Raw genomic sequence first — 17,212 nt, 5'->3', positions numbered from 1 at the left:
TGAGTCAACCACATTGCTGTGGGTCTGGAGTCACACATAGGTAAGGACAGCAGTTTCCTTCCCTAAAGGACATTAGTGAACCAAATGGATTTTTCCTGACAAATGACAATGGATTCATGGTCACCATTAGACTCTTAATTCCAGATATTTATTGAATTCAAATTCTACCATCTGCCATGGCAGGATTCAAACCAAGGTCACCAGAACATTACCTGGGTCTCTGGATTAACAGCCCAGTGATCATACAACTAGGCCATTGCCTCCCCAAGTGCAGCACTAGCAAATGTTGCTGCCTGAGCTCTCTCATGGTCAGCTATTGATCCAGAACACTACTCTGAAGGATCTTCGCACTTTGAGTACCCACAATATACTTTTCCTTTGAAAGGTGCAAGTTAACTACACATAATCCAGAGTTAGCATTAAGTACTGCCTGCAAGTAAACATGTTCAGCCCTTTGCTGAAGCACACAGCTCACGAACAATGCAGTTTGGGTTGGGTGCGTGCAGCTATCATTAACGAACAGGCCACTCAACGTTGCACGCCACTTGCTTAACGCAACACGTGTGCAGTGCAAATGCACATTGTGATCCCTGCATCCATTTTCAGGGGCTATCAAATTTTGTCATATCCTGCTTTAGTTTTCCCAATATTTTATTGGCAGAAATTTCTCATCCAATATTGAAGGTTGGACAGCTAGCATGAAAAATCAAACAGTTCTGACACTACTTATTATTAATGCATACCCCATGGTGTTAAGGAGCAAGACTGAAGTCAAACAGAACAGAAACATTCTCCTTTTTCATGCAGTTATGGATAACATGTAACATGAGTCTTATGTTTTCCACATCTGCGTATAAAACAGCATGACAACTCCAGGTTCATGCACAGCTATAACTCTCACTGTGTTCTGAGGATCAGGGATGCAAAGTAGGTGTTACTGACCAGTAGAGGGCAGCTGGAAACCTACAGTGAGCCAGAACATTGTGTGGGACAATGCAAGGCACCAACAAGTGCAGTTTGAGCGAAATAAGCAGCTATGACAAAATGCAGTAAATTTAGGGGGTTAATTGTATTTTGTGCTTCTTCATCTTCCACAAAACCACATTGTGTGTCTGAAATTTCTGATTCAATTTTCTCTCTAACTGTGGCCATTCGGATTCTAAGGATGATTTTTACCAAATCACCTATTAGAGCGATTTTTGCATCTTGCATTCTATTGCACCAGGTCTCTCTGATAAAGCAACAGGAGCCTCAGCTCAACTTCGAATGTAATAATTGTCAATTTTTCAATTCTGAGCTTTCTTATTGCACCAGTAATTTCTTTTGTTCTTTCATCCTGTCCTGGTGCCTTTCCATTCTTCAAATCAGTTTAAAGGCGGCTACATAGGCATTCTGGAGATTTATTCCAATAAGCAAGCCCAATGATGAGACAATTGCCCAAATTAAAATACGTGTTTTAATACATTGTAGCGCATTGTGTGTCTGAAGCCTCTGTGTTCAACCTTTTGGAGGTCAGCTGGCTGCTTATTAATTATTAATCCCGACTGTCCGTAAAAAGCCTTGCATTAGACATTGATAGAACGGTCATGCTCCATGTGTATCCTTTTTGCCTAAGATTTAAACTCGTTTCTTGTCCAAAATTTCTTTATCCAAATATTTCCTGTAGTCACTATTTATACAATGTAATCACAATTGTATTGCAGGAAACATGCTAGCTAATAATTCCACAGCACAGACTCTCAAACAGTGATACGTAAGGGTCAGGTAATAGATAACACAGTGTTATTTCTGACTCCAGCATCTGCAGTTCTTACTATCTCAGAGTCAGATAATAGTTTTTTTTGTGATATTGAGCGAGAGATTAGTACAGAACAGGACACTGGGGATAACACCTGTGCACTTCATTTAAATAGTGCCATTGACTGGTCCCTCATGACAACTCAAAAGAAAGCAAAGTACTGTGGATGCTGGAGACCTGAAATAAAAACAGGAAGCACACAGAAACTCAGCAAGCCTAGTAGCAGCTGTGTAGACAGAAATGAAGTCAATGCTTCAATGACACTTTGTCAGAGCCACATGCAAAGGGGTGTCACACATCAGACTTAAGTATTAAATATCTCTCCCTCCATAGATTCAAACAGAGCTGCTGAGTTTCTCCAGGATGTCCGTTTTTATTATTACACCTCGTAACCACAATGGAGCATTAACCTGTTTCTCTCCTCAAGTCTCAGACTTGAACTCACAACCTTTTGACTGAGAGGACTACCAATAGTTGACATCAAGTATATTGCCTGTGGCACAAGCTTCAGTTGTTCATGTTTGCATGCTTATTAAACATCCAATCTGAATGGCTTACTGCCTCCACTTACATTACTCACAGGCCAGGAAACCAGGTCAGTTCCCTCAGTCTGAGTCAGAGCAATACTGGCAGTTATAACTCCCAAGACTGGCAAGAATTCAAAATGGCAATCCTAGCACTTTCTTTTAGAAACAGTGTGTTTTATATGATGAATACAACTGATATTAGCCTACATTTTAAGGCAATAAAATCACTAATGCATCATCATCAAATTGACTTCAGACAGACTGGTTCCATTACAGGAATGGTTCATTTTTCATTTCATGTTCCTAATCATTTTGTGAGCTGCTCTGCTAAGACAGCACTCACAACTGTCATCACATCATGTGCAATCTAGGAGAGCAACTTGGGAAATTTAGTTGTCAAACATATCCTGAGAACTTTACATCATATTCAAATTGTGTGCGAACTGAAGAATAAGTGCAATATTATTACAAGCAGCCTGCTCGCCCCACTCCCTCCTCACCCCATCATGAATCTATAGCAGCTTGCTGTCTGTGCTTCAGGCTGATATTTTTGATGCACCTGCCAACTTTTTGACTAGAATAAGAGGTTGTCAGTATGACCAGATCAGCTGGGTTGGGGAGTGGGGTTAATTTAATCATCTGTAGCTATAAGAGGAGCTCAAGGTCTGTGATTCATATTTATATTTTTAAATACGACTACTAACAGCTTGTGGTTGCATAGTTTGTTGCCACAAAGTGAGTCTTAACAAGAAGAGGCCCTTGCCCGAAACACATCTATTTTACTGCATATTAGCAATCAGGTACAAGTTGCTTAGTAAGATGAACATTGTCACTAACTCCACTGGAAGTCCTGGCATATAGGACTTCAAGTTACACAATCTGGAGTTGTTTTGCCTTTTCCCCCCACCCAAACCAACAATGACCTCAAAGTGGGTGGAGCTTAATGGTGTCTCCAACATTTACCCATTTAGAACTGTTATTTTAAACAACAGGTTATGGTTGTTTTAGTCACTATTTGGCCTCAAAACGTTTGATTTGATTTACTGTAGTCACATGCACCTAAATACAGTGAAAAGCTTTGTTTGCAAGCAGTACAGGCAGAACACAGCAAGCAGGATATACAGATCATGGCATGCTTAGACAGAGTGAGGCATACAGGTTATACTGCACAGAAGGCGTGTGAAGCAAGATCAACATCAGTCTAATAATGGCAGGAAAGAAGCTATCCTTGAGCTTGTTGGTGCATGTGTTCACATTTCAGTTATATTCTGTCTGACACAAGAGGTTGTAGGAAAGCATGACTGGGGTAGGAGGGGTCTTTGATGATATTGGCAGTCTGGAATCAATGGGTTTTGGGGACAAACTCTCCGGTAGTTGGAGTCATACCTGACACAGAGGAAAATGGTTATGGTTATTGGGAGATCAATCAGCTCCAGGACGTCTCTGCAGGAGTTCTTCAGGGATAGTGTCCTCAACCCAACCATCTTCAGCTGTTTCATCAATGACCTTCCCTCTATTATAAGGTCAGAAGTGGGGATGTTCATCGATGCTTGCACAATGTTCGGCACCGTGACTCTCAGATACTGTTCAAATGTGTTCAAATGCAGCAAGATCTGGACAATATCCAGGCTTGGGCTGACAAGTGGCAAGTGACATTTGTGCCACATAAATGGCAGGCTATGACCATCACCATTAACAGACAATCTCACCACTGCCCCGTGACATTCAACTGTGTTACCAGCACTGAATACTCCACAATCAACACCATGGGGGTTATTACTGATCAGAAATTCAACTGGACTCACCACATAAACACAGCAAAAGCAGGTCGGAAGCTGGGAATACTGCAGCGAGTAACTCATCCCCTGACTCCTCAAAGCCTGTCCACCATCTACAAGGCATAAGTCAGGTGTGATGGAATACTCCCCACATGCCTGGATGAGTGCAGCCCCAACAACACTCAAGAAGCTTGACACCATCGAGGACAAAGCAGCCCGCTTGATTGGCATTACATCCACAAGCTTCCACTCCCTCCACCACCAACACTCAGTAGCAGCAGTGTGTACTATCTATTAGATGCACTGTAGACATTCACCAAAGAACCTCACACAGCACCTTCCAAACCCACGACTACTTCCGTCTAGAAGGGCAAGGGGAGCAGATATATGGGAGTACTACCACCTCCAAGTTCCACTCCAAGCCACTCGTCATCCTGCCTTGGAAATATATCGCCGTTCCTTCACTGTTGCTAGGTCAAAATCCTGGGATTCCCTCCCTAATAGCATTGTGGGTCAACCCCCAGCAGGTGGGCTGCAGCAATTCAAGAAGGCAACTCACCACCACCTTCTCAAAGGCAACTAGGGATGGGCAAGAAATGCTGGCCATCCAACGATGCCCACATCCCACAGATGAATAGAAAAAAAAAGTTCTAGCCTCTGGGGCACCCATGTATCACAAAGATTTCTAACTTACATCTAAATGATGGGAAAACTGATTAAATTTTGGGATGTGACTCTTTACACATTCTAATTCCTATCTTTTCTGAAGTTACTTAGAAATATATTTATGAAAGTGGTTAAATCAATATGTTGTCAATCTAAATTATACCTGGCTTCCTATGAGAACAAAGGTAATGTCAAGTTTTGACCCATTTTGCTTGGGATTGTGATAGCTGCGGCTACCCATTATCAAAGGTTGCCAATCACAAAATTTCTGGGAATAGACTCCCAATGAAGGAAATATATCCCCTAAACTTATATCAATATTCCCAGAAATACTACTAAGAAGGATTTCAGTTTCTGCCATTCATGCCAAAGGGAGTGCTTTGGTTTTAAAAGGCAGAATTACAGCAAGGTTCTGAATGGCAGAAAGTGTACTATCAAAAGTCAAAACTAAAAAGGTGAAATAAGTATAACACAGCACTACTTTTAATAATTTCAAGTTCTTTCTTCTTGCAATGATAACTAACAAACATTCAGTACTCCTGCTGGTTAATTTATGACAATCCTAAGTGTTGATGCACTTTTAGTCTAATTTCCTTGTCTTCTTAAATGATAAAGTGTAAATGTAAGGCTCTTTCGAGATCAATAATGTTAACACAATATAATTTTGCAAATAAGAAGTCAAACTCTGAGGTTTAGATATACATTGTCGGCCTAATTAGCTAATTCCAAATATAATTCACAAACTGACAAATTAAGTGAAAAAAGATGCTTTTTCAAATATTATAAAGTGTGGATTTGGAGCAACACAGCAGGCCAGGCAGCGTCATAGGAACAGGAAAGCAGACGTTTTTCTGAAGGGTCCTGACTTGAAACTTCAGCTTTCCTGTTCCTCTGATGCAGCTTGGCCTGCTGCGTTCCTCCAGGTCCACACTTTGCTATCTCTGACTCCAGCGTTTGCAGTTCTTGGTATCTCAGTGCTTTTTCAAATATGTGTGCAGACATAAATTCCCACACAATTAGATTAGTTGTGCTAGTTAGATAAGTATCACTGGGATATTAGTATCCCTGCGCTTGCTCAACTGATCTGGTGGATTATTTATTGATCATGAATTTAGAAATTGTGTTTAACAGCTCATCTTAAAAAGGGCACCTGCAACAAAGGAGTACTCCTGTTGCATTGCATTGTAATCTCTATCGAGATTAGGTAGCAAATCGTGGAAGTTAGTATCAGACGAAGCATGCAATTGAACCAAAATGTTCCTGACAGCAAAGCTCAGCAGGTCTGGCAGCATCTGTGAAGGAGAAAACAGAGTTAACGTTTTGGGTCCTCCTCAGGAAGGGTCACTGGACCTGAAACATTAACTCTGTTTTTTTCCTACACAGGTGCTGCCAGACCTGTTGAGCTATCCCAGCAACTTTGCTTTTGTTCCTGATTTACAGCATCCGCAGCTCTTTTGGTTTTTATTTTGTTCCTGACAGAAACTTTTAAGGTTAAAAACATAACAGAAAAAGAATTGAAAGGATACTTGAAGAAACAGATGACAAGATGAACAAAGTTAGTGTGTACTAGAAAGAAAGTTACTTTCATTTAAAATTGTCATGTGTTAATGCTTACTTGAGAACAAATATTACAATTGACTCTTTCCGTTTACTACATACAGACATCCATCATGTGTCATTTTATGTTTGTTTCAGTATTAAGTGTGGTTTGATAATTTGTGAAAGCTATTTTCCTGGCCTGTTGTGGTTCCAACCAAAAGAACCAAAATGATATGGACTTGTCACTGCATAAATACTTCCTTGAAGAACTCTATCATTTTATCTTGCTTTTATTGTAATGCGCTAGTATTCTTGCTGATAGCTGATTTAGTGATAAAAAGATACCCTAGGACATGTTGAAAATATCGTGCCAAACGTAATCCCTGTTCCTCAACATTTCTTCCAAGTGAACACAGGATAGTAAGGATAAATATGCACGTTTACACAAATAATCTGTAAAGCTATAAATAAAGAAAGTAGCAATGTCAAAAACGACCAACCTGTACGCTAACTGTTGAGAACTGACCAGCCTCGATTCGAACAAAGATGCCAGTTGCTTGCCGTGTCCGGAACATCAAACCAATGTACCAGGGTGAAGTGATTGTGCTGACAAGATTACTCCAGGCAACAAGGCTGCTCCCTAGAAACCGTTGTGGACTGGCCATTACTGGGACGAGAGAAGAAAAGTCATTTCACTACTATATTCTTACGGGAAGTTTACATAAAATATTAACCAAACTCTGAAGTTATTTTTCAATCCAAAGTGCCATCAATAAATAACTAGCAGCCTCAGTGATGTGTCTGTGAATTTTAAGAGCTCCTTCATGTATAGAGCTCCTAAATTCTTCTTATCTTTCAAAGGTGTACTCTGAAATGGAAGCGGTCTGATAATTAATACATATCGGCTTATCCAACACACATTAGCTGAACACATTGACAATAAGTCATTGACCTTAATTGTTGTTAGTTTTATTTTTCTTTCCTCAAATGCTGTCAAAGCTCTGTATTTCCAGGATTTCTTTTTGTTTTTATTTTATCTTAACACCAATCTGTTAATCAACAAGGTGATTACTTGGTGAGCTCAAATATTGGCGATTATCTGTAACTACGTAAACCAAGATTAAAGCCCAAGATTAGAGATATTGGGCATGAACATTGATTGAAGAGAAGAATAACAGAAGAGGCAAATCATTTAGTGATTAGGTACAATGAGTTTCTTTAACTCCTGTACAGATTTATGTATTGGAAACCTACTGGAAAGGCAGAAATTCCATGAGAGAGAAAAGGACAAAACTGACAACCTTATGATCCATCCTTCTTTAACTGTACTGTCTGCACTCAAAGAGAACGTCAAGTCCAGCCCGTTCTTTCGTATCATTGTCAAAAAACTCAAATAGTTGAGATGTAAAGAAATACTTTCCATGTTCTTATGCTTTTTTAGAGAGGGAGATGATGATGTAGTGAATTTGTCACCAGCCTAGTACCCAGAGAACACATTGTGAAGTAATAATTGTAATAATCCAAGTAATGTTTCAGGGACCTGTGTTTGAATCCCACCACAATGTTCAGCATCATGCACAACTCCTCAGACACTGAAGCAGTTCATGTCCAAATGCAACAAAATCTAGACAATGTCCAGACTTGGGCTGACAATTGGCAAGTAACATGCATGACACACAAATGCCAGGCTATGACCATCACCAATAAGAGGCAATCCAACCACCACCCCTTGACATTCAATAATGTTACTATCACTGAATCCCCCACTATCAACATCCTGGGGGTTATCATTGATCGGAAACTCAACTGGACTCACGACATAAACACGGGACTATAAGAGCAGTTCAGAAGCTGGGAATACTGTGGCAAATAATTCACCTCCTGACTCCTCAAAACCTGTCCACCATCTCCAAGGCACAAGCCAGGAGTGCGATGGAATACTCCGCACTTGCCTGGAAAAGTACGGCCCTGACAGCACTCAAGAAGATTGACACCATTCAGGAAAAAGCAGCCCGCTTGATTGGTACTACATCCACATACATTCACTCCCTCCACCACTGATGCTCAGTAGCAACAGTGTGTACTATCTACAAGATGCACTGAAGAAATTCACCAAGGAGCCTCAGACAGCACCTTCCAAACCCATGACCACTTCCATCTAGAAGAACAAGGGCAGCAGGTATATGTTCCCATTCATGCCTCTCATCATCCTGATTTGGAAATATAATTGTCATTCCTTCACTGTCACGGGGTCCAAATCCTAGAATTCCCTCCATAATCGCATTGTGGGTCAAACCTTAGCAGGTGGGCTGCAGTGGTTCAAGAAAATAGCTCTCCACCACCTTCCAAAGGGCACCTTGGGATGGGTAATAAATACTGGTCAGCCAGCGACACCCACAACCCACAAAATGAATAAATTTAAGAAAAGACGGTGGAATGTGAATTCATTAAAACCTAATGACAATGGTAAAATCATTGCAGATTGTTGTATAAACCCATCTGGTTCATGCATGTCCTTCAGGGAAGGAAATCTATTTCATCTGGCCTACAATATGATTCCAGACCCACGGGAGTGAGAGTGACCAGACAGGGCACCTGGCATTGACTAATGCACTCGTAAACTCAGTATTGATGATGCTGAAAATTCCTCCTTACCAACATTTGAGGGTCAAGGATCCCCATGGCACTTGAGCCATACACACAGAATTATATCTTAGACACCACAGCCCAGACAATACTAAATAAAAACTGAAAGAATTGTGGATGCTGTAAATTGGGAAGAAAAACAGAAGTTACTGAAAGAGCTCAGCAGGTCTGGCATCATCTGTGAAGAAAAATTAGAGTTAATGTTTCGTGTCGGGTGACCCTTCCCGGGAACACAGTTATGAGGAAGGGTCACCAGACCTGAAACATCAACACTGACTTTTCTTCACTGATGCTGCCAGACCTGCTGAGTTTTTCCAGCAACTTCTGTTTTTGTTAGCCCAGACAGTACAATCACCATCCCTGAACAGTTAGTGGCAGTGGTATATAGTTGGGAAAGAGGGAGAAAATGAAAATCAAATAGGAATGTTGTGCCATGTTTCAGAAAGGACAGAATGTTAAGGCTCAGAAAGACATCATTTTGCCCTTCTTGCCACTTTGGTATTATGACAGTTAACCAATTGGTCCCATTCCACATTCTTTTCCCATGGCCCCGCAATTTTCATCTGCTTCATATGGGTTCAATCTACTTTTAAAGTTTACTGTTGAAACAAGTCCCACAGTTCTTTCAGGCAGTATATTTCTGATCACAATTAAATCCCTTCGTAAACAATGTTCACATAAAAAAAACCTGTCCTGCCACTAACAAAGATTTGGAAACCTCAGCTGCCTCAGTTCTTCATCCCCTTTAAAAGTGCACCATTTACTTTTCATTCTTTCTTCTGATTCTTCATTCCAAAGTGCATTACTTCATACTCCTTTGTGCTGTCTAACAATATGAATTGAATGCATTTTTTATTCTTGAACTTGCTTCACTTTACTTTGAAATATTTGACCCTTTAAAATAAAGCTATATAAAATATAGTTGAATGTCAGTCCATCTGTGCATACTCCCGTGCTTCACTTTACTTTGAAATATTTGACCCTTTAAAATAAAGCTAGATAAATTATAGTTGAATGTCATTCCATCTGTGCATATTCCAAGTTTCTATTTCCTTATACCAATGGAGGCAATGCAGGGGATTTTGTTTTCCAACACAATTTCAATTAGTTTTGTTTCCATTCTGTATTGTGCAGAGAAGAGTAGAATAGGAACAGAAGTCAGGAAAGAAATTCAATCACAGCTAGTGAGCGGATTTTCCCTGCAATTCATGACAGTTTATAGGACAGTGTGTGCTTGTACCTCAGAGATACAACAATTGAGGTTTGATCTGCGTTGCCAAACTTTAAGAACTGCTAATGTAGTGGATTGCATCATATCATCTTTGAATTTTAAAATTTAAAAAGTTTGAACATAAAATCAGAAACTAAAAGTATTATTCAGCAATCATTCACCTTTGACCCTATTACAAGATACTCACGCACACAAATTCAAACATTTGTTTTGGGCTTTTATCTGACAGTAAACCAAAATTAAATTGCCCAATGAATGTCACATTGCATTTATATGTTAAGAAAATTATTGTTGTGCCACTGTTATAAAAATTTATAAGGTTATCTTACAATTCAAACAACCTCAATGGATCAGTAAAAGAGTGACATAATTGTATGACACCAGCTTTTCAATTTAGTAAATTGATGTTTGTGATTATGTTAGCTTTGCAATAAAAGATAACACAATGAGAACTGAATATACCTGGCTTGTCTTTATGTATTCAGAAAGGTTATTAAGTTTGCTGTAACAGAAATTCTCTCGGATACAGGACAGTGTTGAAGAGGAAATCAGCAAAGAAGGTACTGTGTTGCTATGTCCTTGGGATGGACAGACTAATCAAGCAAGAGCCTGACACAGTCATACACTTAGAATCATATCTTACAATGTCCAAGATGCCTCCATAATCATTGGCTACGCCCAGAAAAGAAAACAGCAGGACAGACTCTCGAGAGATGGAGGCGATAGAGTTGCCCTGGCAATCCTCCACATTGACTCTGCACCCCATTAAATCTCATGGCATCAGGTCAAACATGGGTAATGACATCTCCTACTGCTTATCAACTACCCACACCTCGCACAGTTGTTCAGTCACTTCTCCTCTGCATTGAAAATCATTTTGGAGAAGAACTAGAGTGGCAAGGGCATAGAATGTACTCCGGATGGGGAGCATTACTGTCCATCCCCAAGACTGGCTTGGAAACACCACTACTGACTAAACAGGCCAAATCGTAAAACAAATATTGCGAAACTGGGTCTGCACAGAGGGTGAGGGAGTCGACAAGAGGGAAAAACTTACTTGGCATTGTTCTCATCAATCTAGCTGGGGGGGCACAATGGTTCAGTGGTTAGCACTGCAGCCTCACAGTGCCAGAGACCCAGGTTTGATTTAATCCTCAGGCGTCTGTCTGTGTGGAGTTTGCACATTCTCCCCGTGTCGATGTGGGTTTCCTCTGGGTGCTCCACTTTCCTCCCACAGTTCAAAGATGTGCAAGCTAGTGGATTGGCCATGCTAAATTGCACATAGTGTGTTCAGGGGTGTGTAGCTTAGAGGGATGGGTCTGGGTCGGATTCTCCAAGGGTTTGTGTGGGCTTGTTGGGTTGAATGGCCTGTTTTCACACTGTAGGGATTCTATGATTCAAGTGCATCTATCCATTCCAGTATCAGTTGAACTGCCACCATATAGTACTTACGGAGTTAAGGTCCAGTCTTCACTTTGGGGATGCCCTCCATCATGCTGCATGGCATTACCACTAAATGGGATAAATTTTGAACAGACCTCGCAACTCACTATACTCTGCAATAGTTCAAGAAAACAGCTCAACGCCACTTTTTCTGAGGCAATAGGGATGAGCAATAAAAGCTGGCATTGTCTGAGATATCCACATCCCATGAACATGTAATGACAAAAAAAGGAAACCCTTGGCCTGTGGTTCTCAAGGTTTTCTTTTACTCAGAGCTATCTTGGCCTCATAATGTTATCTACAATAGTGTAATTAGTAAGCTATTTATTGCCAATGTTACTTCATAACTTCATCACAGTTTTATCTTAGAATTATCAGGATGCGCCTTGGTCTTCTTTGCGTCTAACAACTCCTATCTTTCTATTTGCACAAGTCATGATACTCTTTTTCTTTTGTTCACAGGGAGCGAAACATTCTGAATGCTTGCTGGACTCCTTCAGTATTCATTTGATTCCCACTTTATAGGATTTAAAACTGATGGCTGGAAGCTATGTAGAATTCAATACTTCATGCAAAATTTCTCTTCACAAAATAAAATTTCCATTCCTGTGACATCATAGGTGGCGAAAATTGACACTTGGACATAGTGTCGCTGGAGCATGAAAACAGACTCACTCTATCCCCAACTTACAGCCATAAAGTTCAAAATGCAGTAACTAGCAAGGTGGGGTGGGGAGAAGAGAGGGAGGCAGAGGGGGATGGAGGCAGAAGGAGAGGCAGGGGGGAAGAAAGAGAGGGAGTGGGGGAAGAGAGAGAGAGAGAGAGACAGACAGACAGACAGAAACAAAGAGCGCGACAGAGAAAGAGCAGAGCAGACAAACAGAGGTGTGGGACAGAGCTTTTGCATGATTTAACTGTAGGTTGTACATTTTCCACATGAAGGAGAGGCATCCTAAGACCTCTGAGCAGGAATGACTGTGAATTTACTTGGTGGGTTGGGAGATGCACCTCCACATCTGCTAATGCCAAAGCCTGTGTATCTGTTCTGTAAATTTTGAAAATGACACTGAACTTCTCCAGAATACATGTGAACTATGCAGATTTCATCAATCTTTCACACTATCATATGTCACCAGATGGTACAGATAAATCTGTTTCTGTCCAGTGCTTTGTTATACAGGTTTTGTTGTGAGCCATTTCCAAATGCATGATCCATTCATAAATTTCCATATGTTCACATGCAATGGGATTTCCGTGGGCTCAGTTTAACCCTAACTTTAATGACTGTCTATGGCTTCATTGTCCCATTGTGCAAATTAATTTCCTAAATTAATTAAGCCAAGGTAAATTTGCATACTGATTTCATAGTACACAAATGCCTATATTTTTAAATGGATTCTTGATTGCAATTTATTTATTATTTGTAAATATTTTGTATAATAAGCCTTCTGTTAATAATTTTTAATGAAAAATTGCTTTCTTTACTAACTCAATCTTCAAGAACTGTTTGTTTACAAGGGCACTGAGAACTACTGTTCAGAGTGGCTCAACAACAGGGAATGAGCAGTGTCAGAAATAACGCTCATCCTCTGAGCAGAAGTTCTGCATAAGTAACTGTCTTACTTGATTTTGATTTTCTACTATTGTTTCTGCTGGGCAAGTGGGCATCAAATTAATTCCATTAATCAATAAAGTGTGAATTATTCCTTTAAAAAGTTACAATTCTAAACAAAAGGAGTACTTGTACATTTAAGACACCAATTCAAAGAAGGGGGATTAGCTACCAAATACTTTAAAGATAAGAACTAGAGAAAATACAGATAATTCACGTGGCAGTACCCAGCTAAATATCCTGAATAATGAGCTGGAATCCTGATTAATAGTTAATGTAGTTATTAAGTACACCTTTCCTTTTAAAGTTTTTTCACACATCATTTCAGATATTGACATCATTTCCAACTAGTTTGACAATAATTACCCACCCTTTCATTTCTATTGCTTATTTCCAGATATAAGTGGAACAGCTATGTTCTGAACGCATCACTGTGTCTCTAATGCAGCTTTCCCTCTTTCGCCAGCAGACATTAGCTAACTTAGTACAGACGGGAATCAAAACTAGACTCTCACAATCTGTATAGCTCAATTAACCTGCCAAATCATTCAGGCAGCTTTATCTTCTCCCTGAATCAATTCCATATAGACTACAGAGATAGGGCACAACCTTTACAGTAACAGGTAGCATGATCTCTTGACCCGTGTTCAATGTAGTTTTCTTCCCTCATTTTACATCAGCTTTAACTTTCAGCATCTTTGTTTCAGCTGCTTTGATGTTTCCCATCGGTTAAGTGCCAAAAGCATGCATCTTTAACCTGGCTGTCCTCTTGTCTAAAGAATGAATTAGCTCTGTTGAGAAGATTCTGTATATTCAGAATGCTGTTGTACCCTTTCAACCTGCAGCATTGCATCCCAAAGCAAAGAGCAGCGGCAGAGGAAACCAATCAACTAAACTTCTCAATGTCAATGCAGAATATGGAAACACAGATACAAGTCATTAACTCCTCATCCATGTAGTCATTTCCAGGGAATTTCCATTGTGTTTGCTATTGTTTTACAATTAATGGTAAAATCATTGACCTGAAAGTGCAGTGGGTCAACCTGTGGAATCTGACTGAACCAATTGATAAAATTAGAACAGAAAGGAAGCAGCTGCCACAAAGGAAACATTAAATATAAGAGAACTTTTCCTTTCTCCTACGGTTGCAAATGAAAACTTGGCAAGTGCCACAGCTTAGTTAACATAACTTCATTTGTGCCGGTAACTACTGACAGTTGAATGATTCTCACATTTTATCATTTGTTCTAGTTCTGTATAAACAGTGACTTCCTTACAACAAAAGTTGCACTTCCTAGCTCTTGGGTGGTAAAAGTAACAATCTATCCGCAGTGCATCAATGGAAAAATACAGGTTTGCTGTGGTTCACAGCCATATTGATAACTGGGAGGTTAGATTTGCATCTATTCAGGTAGTTTTAGAGGTCTAAAATTAGCCTCACTGCCCCAGGCTCAAAGAGCTTGGGAAGAAAAGGAGTTAGTTGAAAGCATAAGTACATGGACAACAGTAAATGTCTTAACTGAACTTGCTCATATTAATTCCCAAGGTAAAGTTGCTAATACTCACCATCAAGGTGAAAACATAATTAGCGTCAATTTGGATGAGGAACTGAATAGTTGCAAGCAAGCACCGAGCAGATCTCAAAAAGGTTGACAACTTTTTCCGCTTCGGGTCCAGACCCTTCTTCACAAATGAGGGAGAGGAAGGGGGGAGTTCTGAATTAAATAGGGAGACAGGGCGAGGCGGATAGAAGATGGATATAGGAGAAGTTGGGTGAGAGGAGACAGACAGGTCAAAGAGGCGGGGTTAGAGCCAGTGAAGGTGAGTGTAGGTGCAGTGTTCTGGAAGGGATAGGTCAGTCCAGGGAGGACGGGCAGGTCGAGGAGGCGGGTAGAGGTTGGTGGGTAGGAGACGGGGGTGGGGTTTGAGGTGGGAGAAATGGTTATGGAGGTGGGGATGAGCTGGGCTGGTTTTGGGACATGTTCGGGTTAGGGGAGATTTTGAAGCTTATGAAGTCCACATTGATACCCTTGGCCTGCAGGGTTCCTGAGCGAAATATGAGATGCTGTTCCTGCATCTTTCGGGTGGCGTCATTGTAGCAATGCAGGAGGCCCAGGATGGACATGTCATCCGAGGAGTAGGGGGGTGGGGGGGAGGGGGCGGAGTTGAAATGGTTAACCAGCCCAGCTAGTCCCTGTCTCCATACCCATTCCTCCCCCATCTCCTACCCACTAACCTCATCCTGCCTCCTTGACCTGTCTGTCCTCCCTGGACTGACCTATCCCCTCCTTAACTCCCCACCTACATTCACCTTCACTGGCTCTAATCCCACCTCTTTGACCTGTCTGTCTCCTCTCACCCTATCTTCTCCTTTATCCATCTTCTATCCGCCTCCCTCTGTCTCCCTATTTGTTTCAGAATCCCCTTCCCCTCCTCCATTTCTGAAGAAGGATCTCAGCCCGAATCGTCAAGCTTTCCTGCTCCTCTGATGCTGCTTGGCCTGCTGTGTTCATCCAGCTTCAAACCGTGTTATCTCAGATTCTCCAGCATCAGCAGTTCCGACTAGCTCTGTGACAATTTTTTCCTTTTGCTCTCATTATCAGTAATTGTTTGACCGTCATGCACTTTGGGATGTCTTGAAAAGCATTATACGAATGTAAGCTCTTTCTTCATCCATTTGCCTCTTCCTAATATTCTTAGATGTTGACGTGGTGCTCTAATGCTATTTCACCTGGGATGATTGTAAGAAACTATAGAGAGTCATGAACACAGGCCATTCCATCAAACCAGCCTTCTATCCATTGACTCCATCTAAAATTCTCACTGCCTTGAGAAAGCAACTAACATAATCAACGATCTCTCCCATCTCAGTTGTACTCTCTTCCACCCTCTTCTGTCGGGTAGAAAATTATAAAGGTTTAAATACATTTTTAAAAAAACAGATTCAAGAACAGCTTCTTCCCTGAAGTAATCAGACTTTTGAACAGACCTCTCAAATATTAACGCTGATCTCTCTCTCTGCATCTTCTTTCAGCTGTAACAATATATTCTGCACTCTGTTCTGCTACCTGATGCACTTTGTATGTTATGATCAATTGAACACACACAGTTGGCATCAGTCTGTATTGCAACCCAACCAACCAGCCAACTAAGGTAACCAATGCAAAGTAGTCCAGCTAGATTGAGTGAATGAGAAAAAAAATTGGCAGATAGAGTACAATGTGACAATTTCAGAGTTTATCCACTTTGGCCGAAGAATAGTAAAGCAGAATGTTCCTAAAACAGACAGAGAGTGCAGAACTCAGATGTATTGAAGGATGTGGGTGTCATGGTACATGAATCATAAGAACTTAGCAATGCAGAAACAGTGAGTTATTAGGAAAGCAAATACAATGCTGCAATCTATTGTAAGGGGAAATTGAATTTAAAAGTAGGGATATTTTGCAATAATTTCATAGAGCACTGGCTCAGTTTACAACTTTGGTCTCCTTATTTCAGGAAGAATATGAGAAGAAATTTAGAGCAAGTTCACGTAACTTAATCCTGGGATGGGAAAGTAGTTTCTAGGAAAAGTTAGATAGTTTTTAGCCTGTGCCCTTTGAATATTTGGAAGGCTGAGCGGCTATGTAATAACCACCAAAGATTCTGAATGAAACTCTCTTCCCCGGACAGCGGTGGTAGCAAGGTCATTGAACATTAAGGCACAGGTAGATAGATTCTTTATTATAAGGGAGTCAAAAGTTTTCAGGGGTAGGGTGATTAATGTGGAACTAGGCCTACAATCAGATTATCAATAATCTTACTGAATGGTGGAGTAGGTTCAAGGGACCAAATAGCCTACTCCAGCACCTAATTTGTAAATCTGTTCTTAAACATGCTTTTGTTGATACTTTGACAGTAAGCTGCACTCCAAACACTCAATGATCAAATACTTCCCTTAGTCTAGTAGTCACCTTTAAACTGCCCTAACTG

The 17,212-nt window shown here is 40.6% G+C and overlaps 1 protein-coding gene across 4 annotated transcripts in view; it reads right to left on the bottom strand.

Moving 5' to 3' along the window:
- Positions 1-17,212, bottom strand: part of celsr2 (cadherin, EGF LAG seven-pass G-type receptor 2) — a 303,561-nt gene that overhangs the window by 68,415 nt on the left and 217,934 nt on the right. For all 4 annotated transcript variants that reach the window (XM_048553018.2, XM_048553017.2, XM_048553019.2 and 1 more), the window contains exon 9: positions 6,809-6,975. In XM_048553018.2, coding sequence (XP_048408975.1) covers positions 6,809-6,975 — 167 coding nt within the window. The remainder of the gene's footprint in view (positions 1-6,808; positions 6,976-17,212) is intronic.

The sequence above is a fragment of the Stegostoma tigrinum genome, chromosome 21 (assembly GCF_030684315.1).
Source record: "Stegostoma tigrinum isolate sSteTig4 chromosome 21, sSteTig4.hap1, whole genome shotgun sequence".
Lineage (NCBI taxonomy): Eukaryota > Metazoa > Chordata > Chondrichthyes > Orectolobiformes > Stegostomatidae > Stegostoma > Stegostoma tigrinum.
The sequence above is the reverse complement of the archived record's forward strand: the minus strand, read 5'-3'. Positions and strand labels throughout refer to the sequence as shown.